The following is a 15,092-nucleotide window of genomic DNA, read 5'->3' as shown; positions in this document are numbered from 1 at the left end:
CCAAAATTCACCCAACTTATTGTGGGAAGCTTGGGGAAGGCTACCTGAAATATTTGACCCAAGTTAAACAATTTAAAGGCAATGCTACCAAATACTAATTGAGTGTATGTAAACTTATTACCCACTGGGAATGTGATGAAATAAATAAAAGCTGAAATAAATCATTCTCTCTACTATTATTCTCACATTTCACATTCTTAAAATAAAGTGGTGATGCTAACTGACCTAAAACAGGGATGTATGTATATGTAAACTTCCGACCTCAACTGTATTACAAAACAACAAAACGTGTCATGTCATTGTCAAGCCAAGCCTTCAATACTGGGTAGGCGTACAAGGTAGGGAGGCATGTAGGCTTATTTTCTGTTTGTGAGATTAACATTATTTATTTGATTGTGGTGCTGAAAACGCAATCCATGATGCTTTGCTTATTGGGTTATGTGGGGCATTGGCACAGAAACCTGTCGGTGGAAACGTCATTTCATATATTTGATATGATTATAAAAAACAATGTTATATCTGATTTCATTGTCTGCAGCCAGCTCTGATCAACGTGTAATGAAACAGGCAGGGAGAGTTAGCTTGTCAGCAAACCCTCATCCTTCTGGCCCGTATAGACATTTACCTTTCAGTCATTTAGACAGTCTTTTCCAGAGCAACTTACAGTAGTGAGAGCATACATTATCACAGTGGTCCTACATGGGAATCGCACCCACTATCTTGGCGTTGCAAACGCAATGCTCTACCAACTCAGCCACCTGCGCGACAATTGAGCCCCTGCGTGGCATCGACTGTGCCAGAAAAGAATGGCAAAGTCGATATTCACGTTTATTTGTGGTCATAAACATGATTTTACGTTAATTCTATGAGGCGGGAAGGTGTGCAATTCTTTTTACAGTACAGAGGAAGGATCATGTGCAAATATGTTTTACATTGGGGAGGGGATTTTTTTATGACACCTCGAGTTAGACCAACGAATGAAATCTAACTACAGTCTGTTCAGTTTTCCCCTATATTAGTTTAGCAGTGGTGCATCGCCACGCGCAATTGTATTGCATTTTTTTACCGGGGATGCGCTTCTAAGATTATATGTTACAACATCAGATTGTCCAAGAAACATCCAAGGTAACGAGCTAGCTAGCTTGTAATTCAAGAAGTGTAGCAAACCCTATTCAGAGATGCATGCCTCTGGCAGACAACCAACCGCGCTGCTAAAAAAAATCCTAGGGGAAACACTGCTGTTTGAATGCATCCTCAATATATCTACTTGCCTAATATATTCACACTCCCAGTCTATAAAAAAATGAGTAAACCAATATAACCGTCTTGCTAAAAGGTGCTAGAACAAAGTTCTCATTTGACCAAGTTAAATGTATTGTATTTTTTTCTTATACTGCAGTGGAAAAACCACAAACTTTTGCACCCAGGTATACCACGTTTTGAAATGGAGCTTTTTAGACTTTCCAGAGAAAAGTGACCCTAGAGTGTGGAATCATTAGGAGCGGTGAAGTTTACTGTGACACCCTGCTACATGTGAGGCCTTGGCAGCACCCAAACACTTGATTGATGAGAAAATGGCGCTGAATTGAATGCCTCTCCAAGTGGGCCAGAAACAGACTCACTACGCGTGCTTCTGTGCATGGCGTCAGCATGGGAGAAAAATATGGCAGCAAATTGAAAGTGGAAGAAAAAAATGTGTGTACCTTGAACTTTCCCCAAATTCATTTTGTAAATACAATTTGCAGGATGCTTGCACTGCAGAAAGAAATAGGTTCCCAGTTATGAAAAAAATGTATTAAAGAAACAAGAGCGGGGACTTTCTCCATGACAGATGTTAAATGGAGCAAGGCTGATTTTCCCTTTAGGCTCCACCTGGTCCTGTCCCAGATGTCTCTGGATGTACCTGTCTGTATAACCTGAGGATACAGCTTTATTTACCCTGTCAACCTCTCTGAATCAAACACCCAAACACCACTAGCTCTCTCTGCTCTGCTGAGCCAAATGCTATTTACCCATTCAGCGGAGATGTTCATTGTATTTCCAGTGATGTGGGCAAATGTAGTTTTTTTTTAATATAAGTTCGTATTTTACCTTTCATGACTAGGCAGAGAGCAGTGTGTTGTCTGGAGTTCAGTTGTAAAGTTACTGATGGTAAAGTCACTTGGTTTGAACCCAAGTTATCTGCGTGAGACAAGACTGGGTTAGCCTGTTGAGCTAAAGCCTAGGCATTAACTTGGGGAGCAAATACAATACTTTAGGTCTCAGGACATTGGAAGAGACAGAGAAAGAGAGAGAGAGTGAGAGATAGACAGAGAGAAAATTAGACAGAGAAAGAGCCAGACATAACCAGACAGAGAGAAGGAGACAACACAGTCAACCAGGGTGCTGATGGGAAAAATAATCCTGCAGTTGTATGAGGATGTGGAATGAGGAAGTACCCCCCAGCGGGCGGAACTTTGGGAGAGAATAAATGCCAGCGTTCCAAACAGACCCGGACCAGTATTAATCTCCTTGATAGCCTTGGAGCCCAGCACGCATTAGAGGAAATAGCGTGCTAAGCCACAGAGCCATTCAATCTTCCCCTTGCCGGTCCCTCTGAGCTGCCTGCTACAAAGCCAAGACGACCAAGGCCCAGTGCAATAAGGAGTGATGGAGTGGGGCCCTAGCTACACAGCAAAATAAAACATCCACTGAACACGTTTACATCTTAATCAGATCACACAATATAGCAGGTGTTGAAACAGGAAGGGGGAGCTAGAGGGGGACGCGATTAACTGTGACACATGAAGGGAGAGGGGGTTGGAGAAAGAGGGAGGGGGAGAGACAGGGAAAGAGAGAGAAGCAGAGAGAGCGGGGGTAGAGAGAGGGGAGACATAGGGCATTTTACGTTATCACTGCTTTAGAGGCTGCTTATCGATGTTTAAAAAGGCTCTAGATCAGATTTCCAGGCTTTAATTCGAGCAGCATTGATTCAAGGTTGGATGCACACCATACCGGGTATTTGATGGTATTGAAATAATGGAAAATGTGTTCAAAGCCGTTGTAAAGAGGATTACAGTTTTTCTCCCTTATCAGAGGGGTGACATTGTTTTAAAGCCCAAATCCAAAGGGTCAGGGGGGTTATGGCAATGCTAGGTTTACTGATTTTGCATAACTGACCAATACCCGACTGGGTATTGAACCTGGGTCGTCTGCATGGCTCAAAACCGTGCTAGCCAGCGAGCTAAAGTCTATTTTTGAGCTTCCAATCTCAGGCAAGGTCCGTGTTGTTCACCGAACCACCTACAGTACATTTGCAAAGTACGACCTAAACTCCTTAAAACACCCTACAGGGCAGGATGAGATTGATTTCCTCTTTAGTTAACAGGTCGAGTTACGCTCTGCAGCCATGGGTCTCTGCTCAGAGTAAAATTGAAATCTCATGTTTTCCTAATATTCTCCAGACAAAGTCATCCATCTTTTAATCTGTTCTGAAGTGCAGTAGGGGCAGTATCAGCCAAGCTCCAACAACACACTGCACTCTCAAGGTTTTACTTGAAGTATGACAGATGAAGAGTCCTGCAGTACTGTACTTTACACACATATGCCACTAGGAGAAGAATGCAGGAGGAGGGGAGAGGAGAGAAGAAAAGAGAAGATGAGAAAAGAGGAGCAAACAAAACAGATGAGTACACAACAGATGAGAAGAGAACAGAACAGATGAAAACAGAACAGATGAGTACAGAACAGAACAGATGAGTACAGAACAGATGAGAAGAGAACAGAACAGATGAAAACAGAACAGATGAAAACAGAACAAATGAGTACAGAACAGAACAGATGAGAACTGATAACAGATGAAAATAGATGAGAACAGATAAGAACACATGAGAAAAGAACAGATGAGAAAAGAACAAAACAGAATCGATGAGAACAGAACAGTGGAGAACAGAACAGATGAGTACAGAATCGATGAGAACAGAACAGATGAGAACAGAAAAGATGAGAAGATAACAGAACAAAACAAAACAGTTAACTATTTGCTATACAATTCAAAAAGCACAGGAGGGATGTGTGTCCTCTATGAGGAAAGACTACAGTAGTCCTGTCAGGGATATCTCTATGCTATGTGTGAGTCAGCCTGATGCTTGTTAGCCTCAGGGGTGTAAAGAGGAGTCAGAGTTCAAGAGATGTCATAAAGAGGGATCAGAGGTCAAAGAGAGTGGTGAGATGTCATGAGGGAGGGTCAGAGAGAGTCAGCGCTAATGGACCAAAGCCTCAGCCACACTGACACACACACACACACACACACACACACACACACACACACACACACACACAAAATCACTGAATGTGACACTCATGCCAGTATGCCAGTACGCTCTGTGTGTGTCCCAGTGCACACATGGGAGTGTGTGGGAGTGTGTGTGTACGTGTGTGTTTGCGTATATGTCACTGCCTTCACCATAGCTGCCTGACCCCACCACTACCATAGCTGCCTAACCCCACCACCACCATAGCTGCCTGACCCCACCACTAACATAGCTGCCTGACCCCACCACTACCATAGCTGCCTGACCCCACCACTACCATAGCTGCCTGACCCTACCACTACCATAGCTGCCTGACCCCACCACTACCATAGCTGCCTGACCCCACCACTACCATAGCTGCCTGACCCTACCACTACCATAGCTGCCTGACCCCACCACTACCATAGCTGCCTGACCCTACCACTACCATAGCTGCCTAAACCCACCACCATAGCTGCCTGACCCCACCACTACCATAGCTGCTTGACCCCAACACCACCATAGCTGCCTGACCCTACCACCACCATAGCTGCCTGACCTCACCACCACCATAGCTGCCTGACCCCACTACTACCATAGCTGCCTAACCCCACCACCATAGCTGCCTGACCCCACCACTACCATAGCTGCCTGACCCCAACACTACCATAACTGCATGACCCCACCACTACCATAGCTGCCTGACCCCAACACTACCATAGATGCCTGACCCCAACACTACCATAGATGCCTGACCCCAACACTACCATAGCTGCATGATTAACCACTACCATAGCTGCCTGACCCCACCACTACCATAGATGCCTGACCCCAACACTACCATAGATGCCTGACCCCAACACTACCATAGATGCCTGACCCCAACACTACCATAGATGCCTGACCAACACTACCATAGCTGCCTGACCCCAAAACTACCATAGCTGCCTGACCCCAACACCACCATAGCTGCCTGACCAACACTACCATAGCTGCCTGACCCCAACACTACCATAGCTGCCTGACCCCAACACTACCATAGCTCCCTGACCCAAACACTACCATAGCTGCCTGACCAACACTACCATAGCTGCCTGACCCCAACACTACCATAGCTCCCTGACCCCATCACTACCATAGCTGTCTGACCCCAACATTACCATAGCTCCCTGACCCCATCACTACCATAGCTGCCTGACCCCAACACTACCATAGCTGCCTGACCCCAACACTACCATAGCTGCCTGACCCCAACACTACCATAGCTCCCTGACCCCAACATTACCATAGCTCCCTGACCCCAACATTACCATAGCTCCCTGACCCCAACACTACCATAGCTGCCTGACCCCATCACTGGCCTATGCCTCTACTTTAGTGATTGGGTCTGCTGATTTTCATACCTGGACAGAAACCAAGATCTGCTGAAGAAAACCAAGATCTTGAATTCATGAGTAAACGATTTAACCTCAATATAGTGGGACGCAGTCAGTGGTCGGGCTGAGCTCAATTTTGCTCTCTTACAGGGTTCATGCCCTCTCACACCTCCTTCCACCCACCCACACATACACTTAACCCCCTACCTGGAGACATAGAACGTTAATCAGCGCAGGAAAGACAGAGTGAGTTGATTCATTATTACGCACACCTGCCACCATCATTATGAGACTCACCTGGACTCCATCACCGTCCTGATTAGCTCACCTACACAGTTGAAGTCGGAAGTTACATACACTTAGGTTGGAGTCATTAAAACTTGTTTTTCAACCACTCCACAAATTTCTTGTTAACAAACTATAGTTTTGGCAAGCTGGTTAGGACATCTACTTTGTGCATGACACAAGTCATTTTTCCAACAATTGTTTACAGACAGATTATTTCACTTATAACTCACTGTATCACAATTCCAGTGGGTCAGAGGTGTACATACACTAAGTTGACTGTGCCTTTAAACAGCTCGGAAAACCCCCGAAAATGATGTCATGGATTTCTAAGCTTCTGATGGGCTAATTGACATAATTTGAGTCAACTGGAGGTGTAACTGTGGATGTATTTCAAGGCCTACCTTCAAAACTCAGTGCCTCTTTGCTTGACATCATGGGAAATCCAAATAAATTGTAGACCTCCACAAGTCTGGTTCATCCTTGGGAGCAATTTCCAAACACCTGAAGGTACCACGTTCATCAGTACAAACAATATTACGCAAGTATACACACCATGGGACCACGCAGCCATCATACCACTCAGGAAGGAGACGCGTTCTGTCTCCTCGAGATGAACGTACTTTCGTTCGAAAAGTGCAAATCAATCCCAGAACAACAGAAAAGGACCTTGTGAAGATGCTGGAGGAAACAGCTACAAAAGTATCTATATCCACAGTAAAAACTAGTCCTATATCGACATAACCTGAAAGGCCGCTCAGCTAGGAAGAAGCCACTGCTCCAAAACCGCCATAAAAAGCCAGACTACGGTTTGCAACTGCACATGGGGACAAAGATAATACTTTTTGGAGAAATATCCTCTGGTCTGATGAAACAAAATAGAAATGTTTGGCCATAATGACCATCATTATGTTTGGAGGAAAAAGGGGGAGGCTTGCAAGCCCGAAGAACATCATCCCAACCATGAAGCAAGGGGGTGGCAGCATCATGTTGTGGGGATGCTTTGCTGCAGGAGGGACTGGTGTGGCAAAATTTGTGAAAAAATGGCTTAAGGACAACAAAGTCAAGGTATTGGAGTGGCCATCACAAAGCCCTGACCTCAATCCTATAGAAAATGTGTGGGCAGAACTGAAAAAGCGTGTACGAGAAAGGAGGCCCAAAAACCTGACTCAGATACACCAGCTCTGTCAGGAGGAATGGGCCAAAATTCACCCTACTTATTGTGGGAAGCTTGTGGAAGGCTACCTGAAACGTTTGACCCAAGTTAAACAATTTAAAGCCAATGCTACCAAATACTAATTGAGTGTGTGTGAACTTCTGACCCACTGGGAATGTGATGAAAGAAATAAAAGCTGAAACAGATCTCTCTTTCTACTATTATTCTGACATTTCACATTCTTAAAATTAAGTGGTGATCCTGACTGAATCCAAACAGGGAATTTTTACTAGGATTAAATGTCAGGAATTGTGTAAAAACTGAATTGAAATGTTTGTAAACTTCCGACTTCAACTGTATCTGTCACTCCCTATGGTGCTTTCCCCAGGTATTATTGTTTCTGTTCCTGTGTTTCATGTCTGTACCCGACTCGTGTTTCTTGTTTTGTTCCATGTTCAGTTACTTATTCAATTCAATCCCTGTACTATTCTTAAAGTACATGTTGCTCGGTCTGGATTCCAATAGGAATAATATGACTCTTTGTAAAGCAGCAAAATATGACCTATGTTGTTGAAGTATGGTATAGTAAAAAAAAAAGCAATATAATGCCATAAACAATAAAATAATCACTTGGTTGAAGGCTACAGGACTGAAAGCCGATAAAAGCAAAAATCATGTCTCTGTCACTAGCGTACACAGTCATGGTTGGTACGGGTACTGCTAAAATTCACTCGAAAGGCACCCTGGGATATAAATATGCAAATGCAGTGTTGAAACAACACCCCAAAATGGGTTACGTAACACCACAGGTGTTAATTCCCTAACACTGAGAAAGTTTAAAGAATTTACCCATGGTATTTATTGACACTTTGAAAAGTGTTAGTTTAACACTGTGGGTGTTAAAATTCTCATCACAAATTTGCTGTGTATGTTGTTTACCTTCCAGAGCTGGCTACACTTGGTGATGGGCAACAGGTACACACACTGTGGCAAGTCAGCTGAATTACTATAGCAACACACTTAATTTTATATATATATATTATTTTTGTGTCAATTCTATTTAGAGGCAAAGGAAGCATCTCTTTTGAAGCTCATGGAGTTGAGATGTTAAATACTATGTCTCTTGGCTTTGAAATAGAAATGCTTATTATTCACTTCAGATGATTTGATTGCTTTTACCATAAGTCAGTGAACATGGTGGAATTGTAGCTAAATAACACACAGAGGCTTGATTTCCATTGCAGCATGAGTATCAATAACTGATTTGCTATGGCCTGTGAGCAAAGGCAGGCTGTTAAACACCAGGTCTGACACGCTCAGTGCCCCAAGCTGTCCACAGACACATTAAAGAATGAAATAAGCTTGTGTGTGTGTGTGAGAGAGAGCGAGAGAGAGCGAGAGAGAGAGAGAGAGAGAGAGAGATTAAATAAATAAATAGCCCAGTTTAAAGAACCCAGGTTAAAAACAGTTAAGTGGTTAGAACTCAAACAGAGAAAGGGAGAGAGAGATTAAATAGCCCATGCACAGCCAGCTTTAAGAACCCAGGTATAAAACAGTTAGAACTCAGAGACAGAGAGAGAGAGAGAAGGGGTAGACACAGACAGAGAGAGGGTGGTGAATGGTAATTAAGACTTGATTATGCTCTTGTATCTTCAGCTCCTGGCTATAGTATAGTCCCGGAGCAGCGCACTAGATCAGTGCCTTGTGCTGCACCAGGTGGCAGTCAAATGTGCTAACACTGCTCAGGTGTGGCGCGTGGACACACACACACACACACACACACACACACACACACACACACACACACGCACACACGCACACACACACACACACCTCTACCTTCCCTCTGTGTTGGATCTAATAAGGGATAGAGAAGTAAGTGAAGCTCACTGCGTTCACACCTGACATGGTCCATCAGCGTTTCCTCCTTCTCTGCGGCAGATATTCTAATGCAAACAAATAGAACATCAGAAAATCATCAACATGTTCTCAATATAAAATCAGAGTTAATTAGAATGTTTTTTGTGGCAGTGAGACCACGGTTCAGAAAACATCACGGTGTCAGCTGTAGGGCAGGACGGTAGAGGGCCGCTGTTGGGCAGTGGTGCACCATTTCCCGTATGGGCTCATGCCGCCAGTAAGCTCCTGGTAACCCCTGGTGGAGCCGGTTCTGGCCAGTGAGCCAGTGCTAAGTCTCCAGCGGGCGGTGGGATGAAGGGAGGATGATGGCTCAGAATGAGAATAGCACAGCGGAGAGGATGGTAGGGTTTGCTTGCTCCCCTGCCCTCTCTCTCTCTCTCTCTGTCTCTCTGGGCAGGACTTCTCTCAGATCCTGCTCAATCTGATAGGGAATGTGTGTGTGTGTGTGTGTGTGTGTGTGTGTGTGTGTGTGTGTGTGTGTGTGGTCATCTGTTTCTGTGTGTGTTATGGACAGTTAAACAGAGCTCTGATAAAAGCCTGCAGGCAAATGCCCTGTATATGAATAGAACATAGGAAACATGCACCGTGCATAAACTCCCCATCCAGGTCACGATTACCTAACCCAGATGTCAAACTGACATCCAGGACTGAGCATAACTTTATAAAACTACTAGATTAATCATCATGACCAATCCACTACACTGAATTGACCATTACATTATTAGTCCAGGAAATAAAACACATGACAATTCTGAGAGCACTTCTTCCAAGGTTCCTACGTGGTCGAGTAGTAATCTTCGGATCAGCATCTAATAGCTAGCTAACAGGACTAAACCATGTGCCTTTAGAATGGAGAAGAGGGGTTCTCAGAACGTGATGATGAGTGCAGTGTTTCCCCACCTCGTAAAGAGCTAGCGATAACTCTCAACAAGACACAGTTAGCGCCAGAGGACATAATAACGAGTTAATAACACGGAGAGTAGTGTGGCAGAGCATGCCGAGACTTCTGCGAACCAGAACACAAGATATGCAGATTTTCACAACTTTATTAATTTACTTAATCATGGGGCTACAGACGACAAGCAATCATACATTTTTGGGGGACTTATTTTTGATAATAGTGATCAACACATTGTTCATAGAAATAGCAATGTCTTATATCATAACAGTGTGCGCTGTCTCTTTCGCCCAGCTTTGCATGCAGAGCCAGTTGATTCGGTGAAGGAGACATGAGGCAAAGATACTTTTTTTACCAGTATCTCTGCGTGAGGGAGATGTTCAAGTGAATGAGCATATTTTGCGTTATGGTCCCAAATGAAAAGGAAACGGATAGCTTTTTATCTGTAGCCCCATGAAACCAGTCAAAACAAACTCAACAACTCAATGCAGGCACACACTCCTATTGAAGATGCATTCACCTGTATTGTGAGTAGGCCTAGGCTACATCTTGACTTACCTAGTTTATAAATAGAGGTTTACCATTCAAATATATTATTATCAGTATGTTACTATGTAGTTACACTGTTAAAAACAATTGAAATGGATTTTATTATTGGATAATTGATTAATTGATGCATACATGGCTTTCTCTGCAAAAAGAATACAGACTGAACTCAAAAGACGCCTAACGATTAAACAGCATTAGCTGAGTTCATCTCTCCGGATCGAGTGCCATTCTGTGACGTTGGCTAATACATTTACATTTACATTTAAGTCATTTAGCAGACGCTCTTATCCAGAGCGACTTACAAATTGGTGCGTTCACCTTAAGACATCCAGTGGAACAGCCACTTTACAATAGTGCATCTAAATATTTTAAGGGGGGGGGGGGTGAGAAGGATTACTTTATCCTATCCTAGGTATTCCTGAAAGAGGTGGGGTTTCAGGTGTCTCCGGAAGGTGGTGATTGACTCCGCTGTCCTGGCGTCGTGAGGGAGTTTGTTCCACCATTGGGGGGCCAGAGCAGCGAACATAATACACCTTCTTTTCTGTTGTTGCCGGGGTACCGTTGTGGTACCATTTTGGTATTGAGCATGGTGATGGTATCGAGTATCGTGATACTGAATCTGGTATCGAAGTCAAAATTCTGGTATCGTGACAACACTAACGGAGCGCGGGCTCGACAAGCCACGGTTATGACATGAACAATATGACTGGAATAGGGATGGAAATAGCCGCACATTATTTAATGCTTCCATCTAGACCCTTTCCTGAGTTTGCAAACTTTGCAAGATGGTGGAAGAACACGGGGAGTTCTTATAGAACGCTAGCAACAACAACAAAAAGCCTCTATTTACAGTACATGTTGCTTATGAGTGCATTTCACACTACTTTTTGGATTATAATTAGATTGTACGGCTCGTTTTTTGTCATCATCACAAATCAACTGCATTATACTTCAAACATGTCTACTTCAACCAGTAAAATGTCTCTCTGGCTAGATTTTTGCTATAGCCTATATCAATGAGTGTCAACATTCTAGCTAACTTCTGCATCCAAAATAGTTATTTTGCAAAGATCACAACCAAATATAATATTCAAGCAAGAATCAAAACATCGTTGTGAGCGTTGTATGAGAACCCCCACATAAAGTTATTTTGTTTGGAAGTAATAATGTTGAATGGGCGCAGATGGCAATGGCTTTCTTACTGCAGTCAAGAGTTGTGCACATCTGTACATGACGTCAGTTTGTCGTGTACTGGAAAGGGGTCTATAGTTCATTGCGACATTTTGACCAGAAGGCTATATTGGGCCTTGACTCCAACCCAGTGAGTTTGAAGTCCAAAAATACAGAACTGCTTACAGTGTGCAAACCCCACAAAACTAGCTGGTTTAACACTGCTGCAGCACAAAATAATGTGAATTCATTACATAGCTTTTCAGAGCGTTGGATGGTCTGAAACGAAGAACTCAGCAGCAACATCAAGGCCTGAGAAGCGTCCTTATGCTCTCCCAGCCTGGCTCAGACAGAGATATATTCAGCACAGAAAAAGCTGACACATCCACACACAGAACAGAAGTTAACACTATAGGCATAAAGTACTGGAAATAAACACAGGAAACTGTGTTTGGGCTGGTTTGAATCCCAGAGCCGACTAGGTGAAAAATTTGTCGGTGTGCCCTTGAGCAAGCCACCGAACCCTAATTTCTCCTGTAAGTCGCTCTGGATAAGAGTGTCTGCTAAATGACTAGAACACTACATCTACATTGTAAGATAACGTTGACATGATTCCAAGAATCTACTACTGTTCAGAAACAACTGAACTGAAAGGAACACGCTCAGAGTACAGTAGCAGAAAACGAAAGAAAAGTTTTGTTTCAGTAGTTGTCGATGTTAGTACAATACAAGTAGCTGTCCTTCAATTGTCATTAGCAATGAACGATCTGAGAACACCACTTATTTCTTCGAGTTTCACTGCGGAGAGGAACAACATGGAGAATGGAAACTGCACCTCAAATTGAAGGACATAGATCTGTGTGTGTGTGTGTGTGTGTGTGTTTGTGATTGCGTGCGTGCCTGTGTGTGTGTGTGTGTGTGAGCCCTTGTGTGACTGACAGCTCAGATATATGCAGCTTTATGCATTTACCTCTGGGGTGCACTTACTCTGGGGTGCACTTACTCTTGGGTGCACTTACCCATCTCTTTCACCACAATTCCAGGTAAATGTAAGTATTTTAGACCCTGGAATAGCAGCTGTATTTCCAATCCTCAATAACAGCCATCAATTATAATGCAGTGGCTACACATTTAGAAAATAATCCCTCAAGGGTTCTTTTGGAAGGGTGATGGTCCTATGTGGGACCATAATGACTCAAAGAACCCTTTGAGGCCTTCAATGGTTCTTTGCAGTTCAGAAAAGGGTTCATTCCTCTTTTTGTGATAATTCAAATGTAGGGACGGTGGCTCATACGAATATTTTGGTGTGTGGTTTGCTCACATCTTTTTTTGTGCAACTGTGATTGAGAGTGTCATTCCAGTGGATCTAATCTGCTGTGTTAGGCAAGTACATGTTTAATATGACAATGGCCAGTGACGGTTCATTTTGAAAGGATCACATATGCCCTGGTGCCCTTGATTAAATCAGTGGTTCTCAATTCTCTCCTCGGCGACCCCCAGCTTTTCCAGAGACAGTAAAAAGTGTACTGTAATTGCTGGACTATAAACCGCTACTTTATTCCCACGCTTTGAACCTCGCGGTTTATACAATGACGCGGCTAATTTATGGATTTTTCCCGCTTTCACAAGATTCATGCCGCCAAAAAACTGAGCACCGTCACATAAAGTGACGTAAATCGAGCGCGCTCAAACTTCCCATCATTCTGATTACGGTAGTAATTTTGTCACCCTCATCATGGCAAAGACACGGAGAAATGCATATGATGCAGCTTTCAAGTTGAAGGCGATCGATCTGGCTGTTGGAAAAGGAAAGAGAGCTGCTGCACGGGAGCTTGGCCTTAATGAGTCGATGATAAGACGTTAGAAACAGCAGCGTGAGGAACTGACTCAGTGCAAAAAGACAACAAAGGCTTTCAGAGGGAAGAAAAGCAGATGGCCCAAAGTATTTGCAGCCACTCGACATCAGTGTAAATCGTGCATTTAAGGTGGCGCTCCTTGTTCAGTGGGAGTCTTGGATGACAAGTGGGGAGAAATCCTTCACTAAAACGGGCTGCATGCGAAGAGCAACTTATGGTCAAGTCTGCCAGTGGGTCCTGACAGCGTGGAGCATTGTCAAAAAATCCACTATCATCAACGGGTTTCGAAAGGCTGGACTGCTGCGTGTTGAAGGGCCAGCATGAGCTCAGCGGGGTATTTGCCTCCGGATGAAAGTGACGAGAGCGACAATGAAAACGATCCAACATCGGATGAAGCAATTCTGAGGCTATTCATCTCCGACACCGAAGGAGATGACTTCAGTGGTTTCAGTGCACAGGAGGAGGAAGATAGTGACCAAGTTCATTTGTTTCAATGTACCGGTAGGCACCTGCGGCTTATAGACATGTGCGGCGTATTTATGTACAAAATACATATTTTTTAATAATTCAGTGGGTGCGGTTTATATTCAGGTGCGCTTAATAGTCCAGCAATTACGGTACTTATTTTTATGGTTACTTATTGGCAGACAACCTGTTACTCACTGTAAAAAAAAGTTACAGTATGTTACCATAAATTCCAAAGTAACTTTGCGTTAACAGTATATTACTGTAAAGAAAGCACTTCTTTACAGTAATGTACTGATTAAGCAAAGTTTCTTTGGAATTTGTAACCATAGCAGAACCCTTTTTTTGGTGCTACAGTGAACCTTTCATTGATGGATCTTCATGGAACCCTTTTTTTGATGTAATTTAACTAGACAAGTCAGTTAAGAACAAATTCTTATTTACAATGATGGCCTACCCTGGACAATGTTGGGCCAATTGTGTGCCGCTCTATGGGACTCCCAATCACAGCCGGATGTGATGCAGCCTGGATTCAAACCAGGGACTGCAGTGATGCCTCTTGTACTGAGATGCAGTGCCTTACACCGCTGCGCCACTCGATAGCCCATTCTAAGTTCAATTTAGAACCTTATGAGCGTGGTTCTATATAGCACCGAAAAGGGATCACATATTGCTACATCCAAATAACCCCTATTTGGTACTATATAGTATACAAATGTCCATCTGATAATCACACGTGGCTATTTATTGTTGACAAGCAGATGTCACTAGTGAAGCTCAGAGTAACTGTTTTTCGGCACAATTTGATGAAAGCTCCGAAGCATTCAGAAAGCCAATGTTTCCCATGACTAGTTCTTTGTAGATCCTTTAAAATAACTATAAAGGATGTTTTATTCTGGTTATCCAAATTATATTGTTAAAAATCCATAGGTTTTATTATTTTGTTTATTAACAAGTTGAATTAGGTTGTGCTAGTTCTGGAACATCTGGGGGTCCCCTGAGGAGAGACTTGAGAACTACTGACTTAGTCAACCATTCTCAGTTGACACAAGGCCATATGTGAGTACTTCACAAAACACTGTCACAGTAACCATAATCATATATAAAATATCATAGCATAACACAACAGAGTAGATAAGCTGGAAT

At 43.3% G+C, this 15,092-nt stretch overlaps 1 protein-coding gene across 3 annotated transcripts in view; it reads right to left on the bottom strand.

Moving 5' to 3' along the window:
• The window catches only part of LOC115144102 (carbonic anhydrase-related protein 10), a 323,887-nt gene that overhangs the window by 151,551 nt on the left and 157,244 nt on the right, over positions 1–15,092 (bottom strand). For all 3 annotated transcript variants that reach the window (XM_029684820.2, XM_029684822.2, XM_065002301.1), the window contains one exon: positions 8,990–9,034. In XM_029684820.2, coding sequence (XP_029540680.1) covers positions 8,990–9,034 — 45 coding nt within the window. The remainder of the gene's footprint in view (positions 1–8,989; positions 9,035–15,092) is intronic.

Source organism: Oncorhynchus nerka, linkage group LG16, assembly GCF_034236695.1.
Source record: "Oncorhynchus nerka isolate Pitt River linkage group LG16, Oner_Uvic_2.0, whole genome shotgun sequence".
NCBI classification, from domain to species: domain Eukaryota; kingdom Metazoa; phylum Chordata; class Actinopteri; order Salmoniformes; family Salmonidae; genus Oncorhynchus; species Oncorhynchus nerka.
This window is presented reverse-complemented; position numbering and strand designations above follow the sequence as displayed.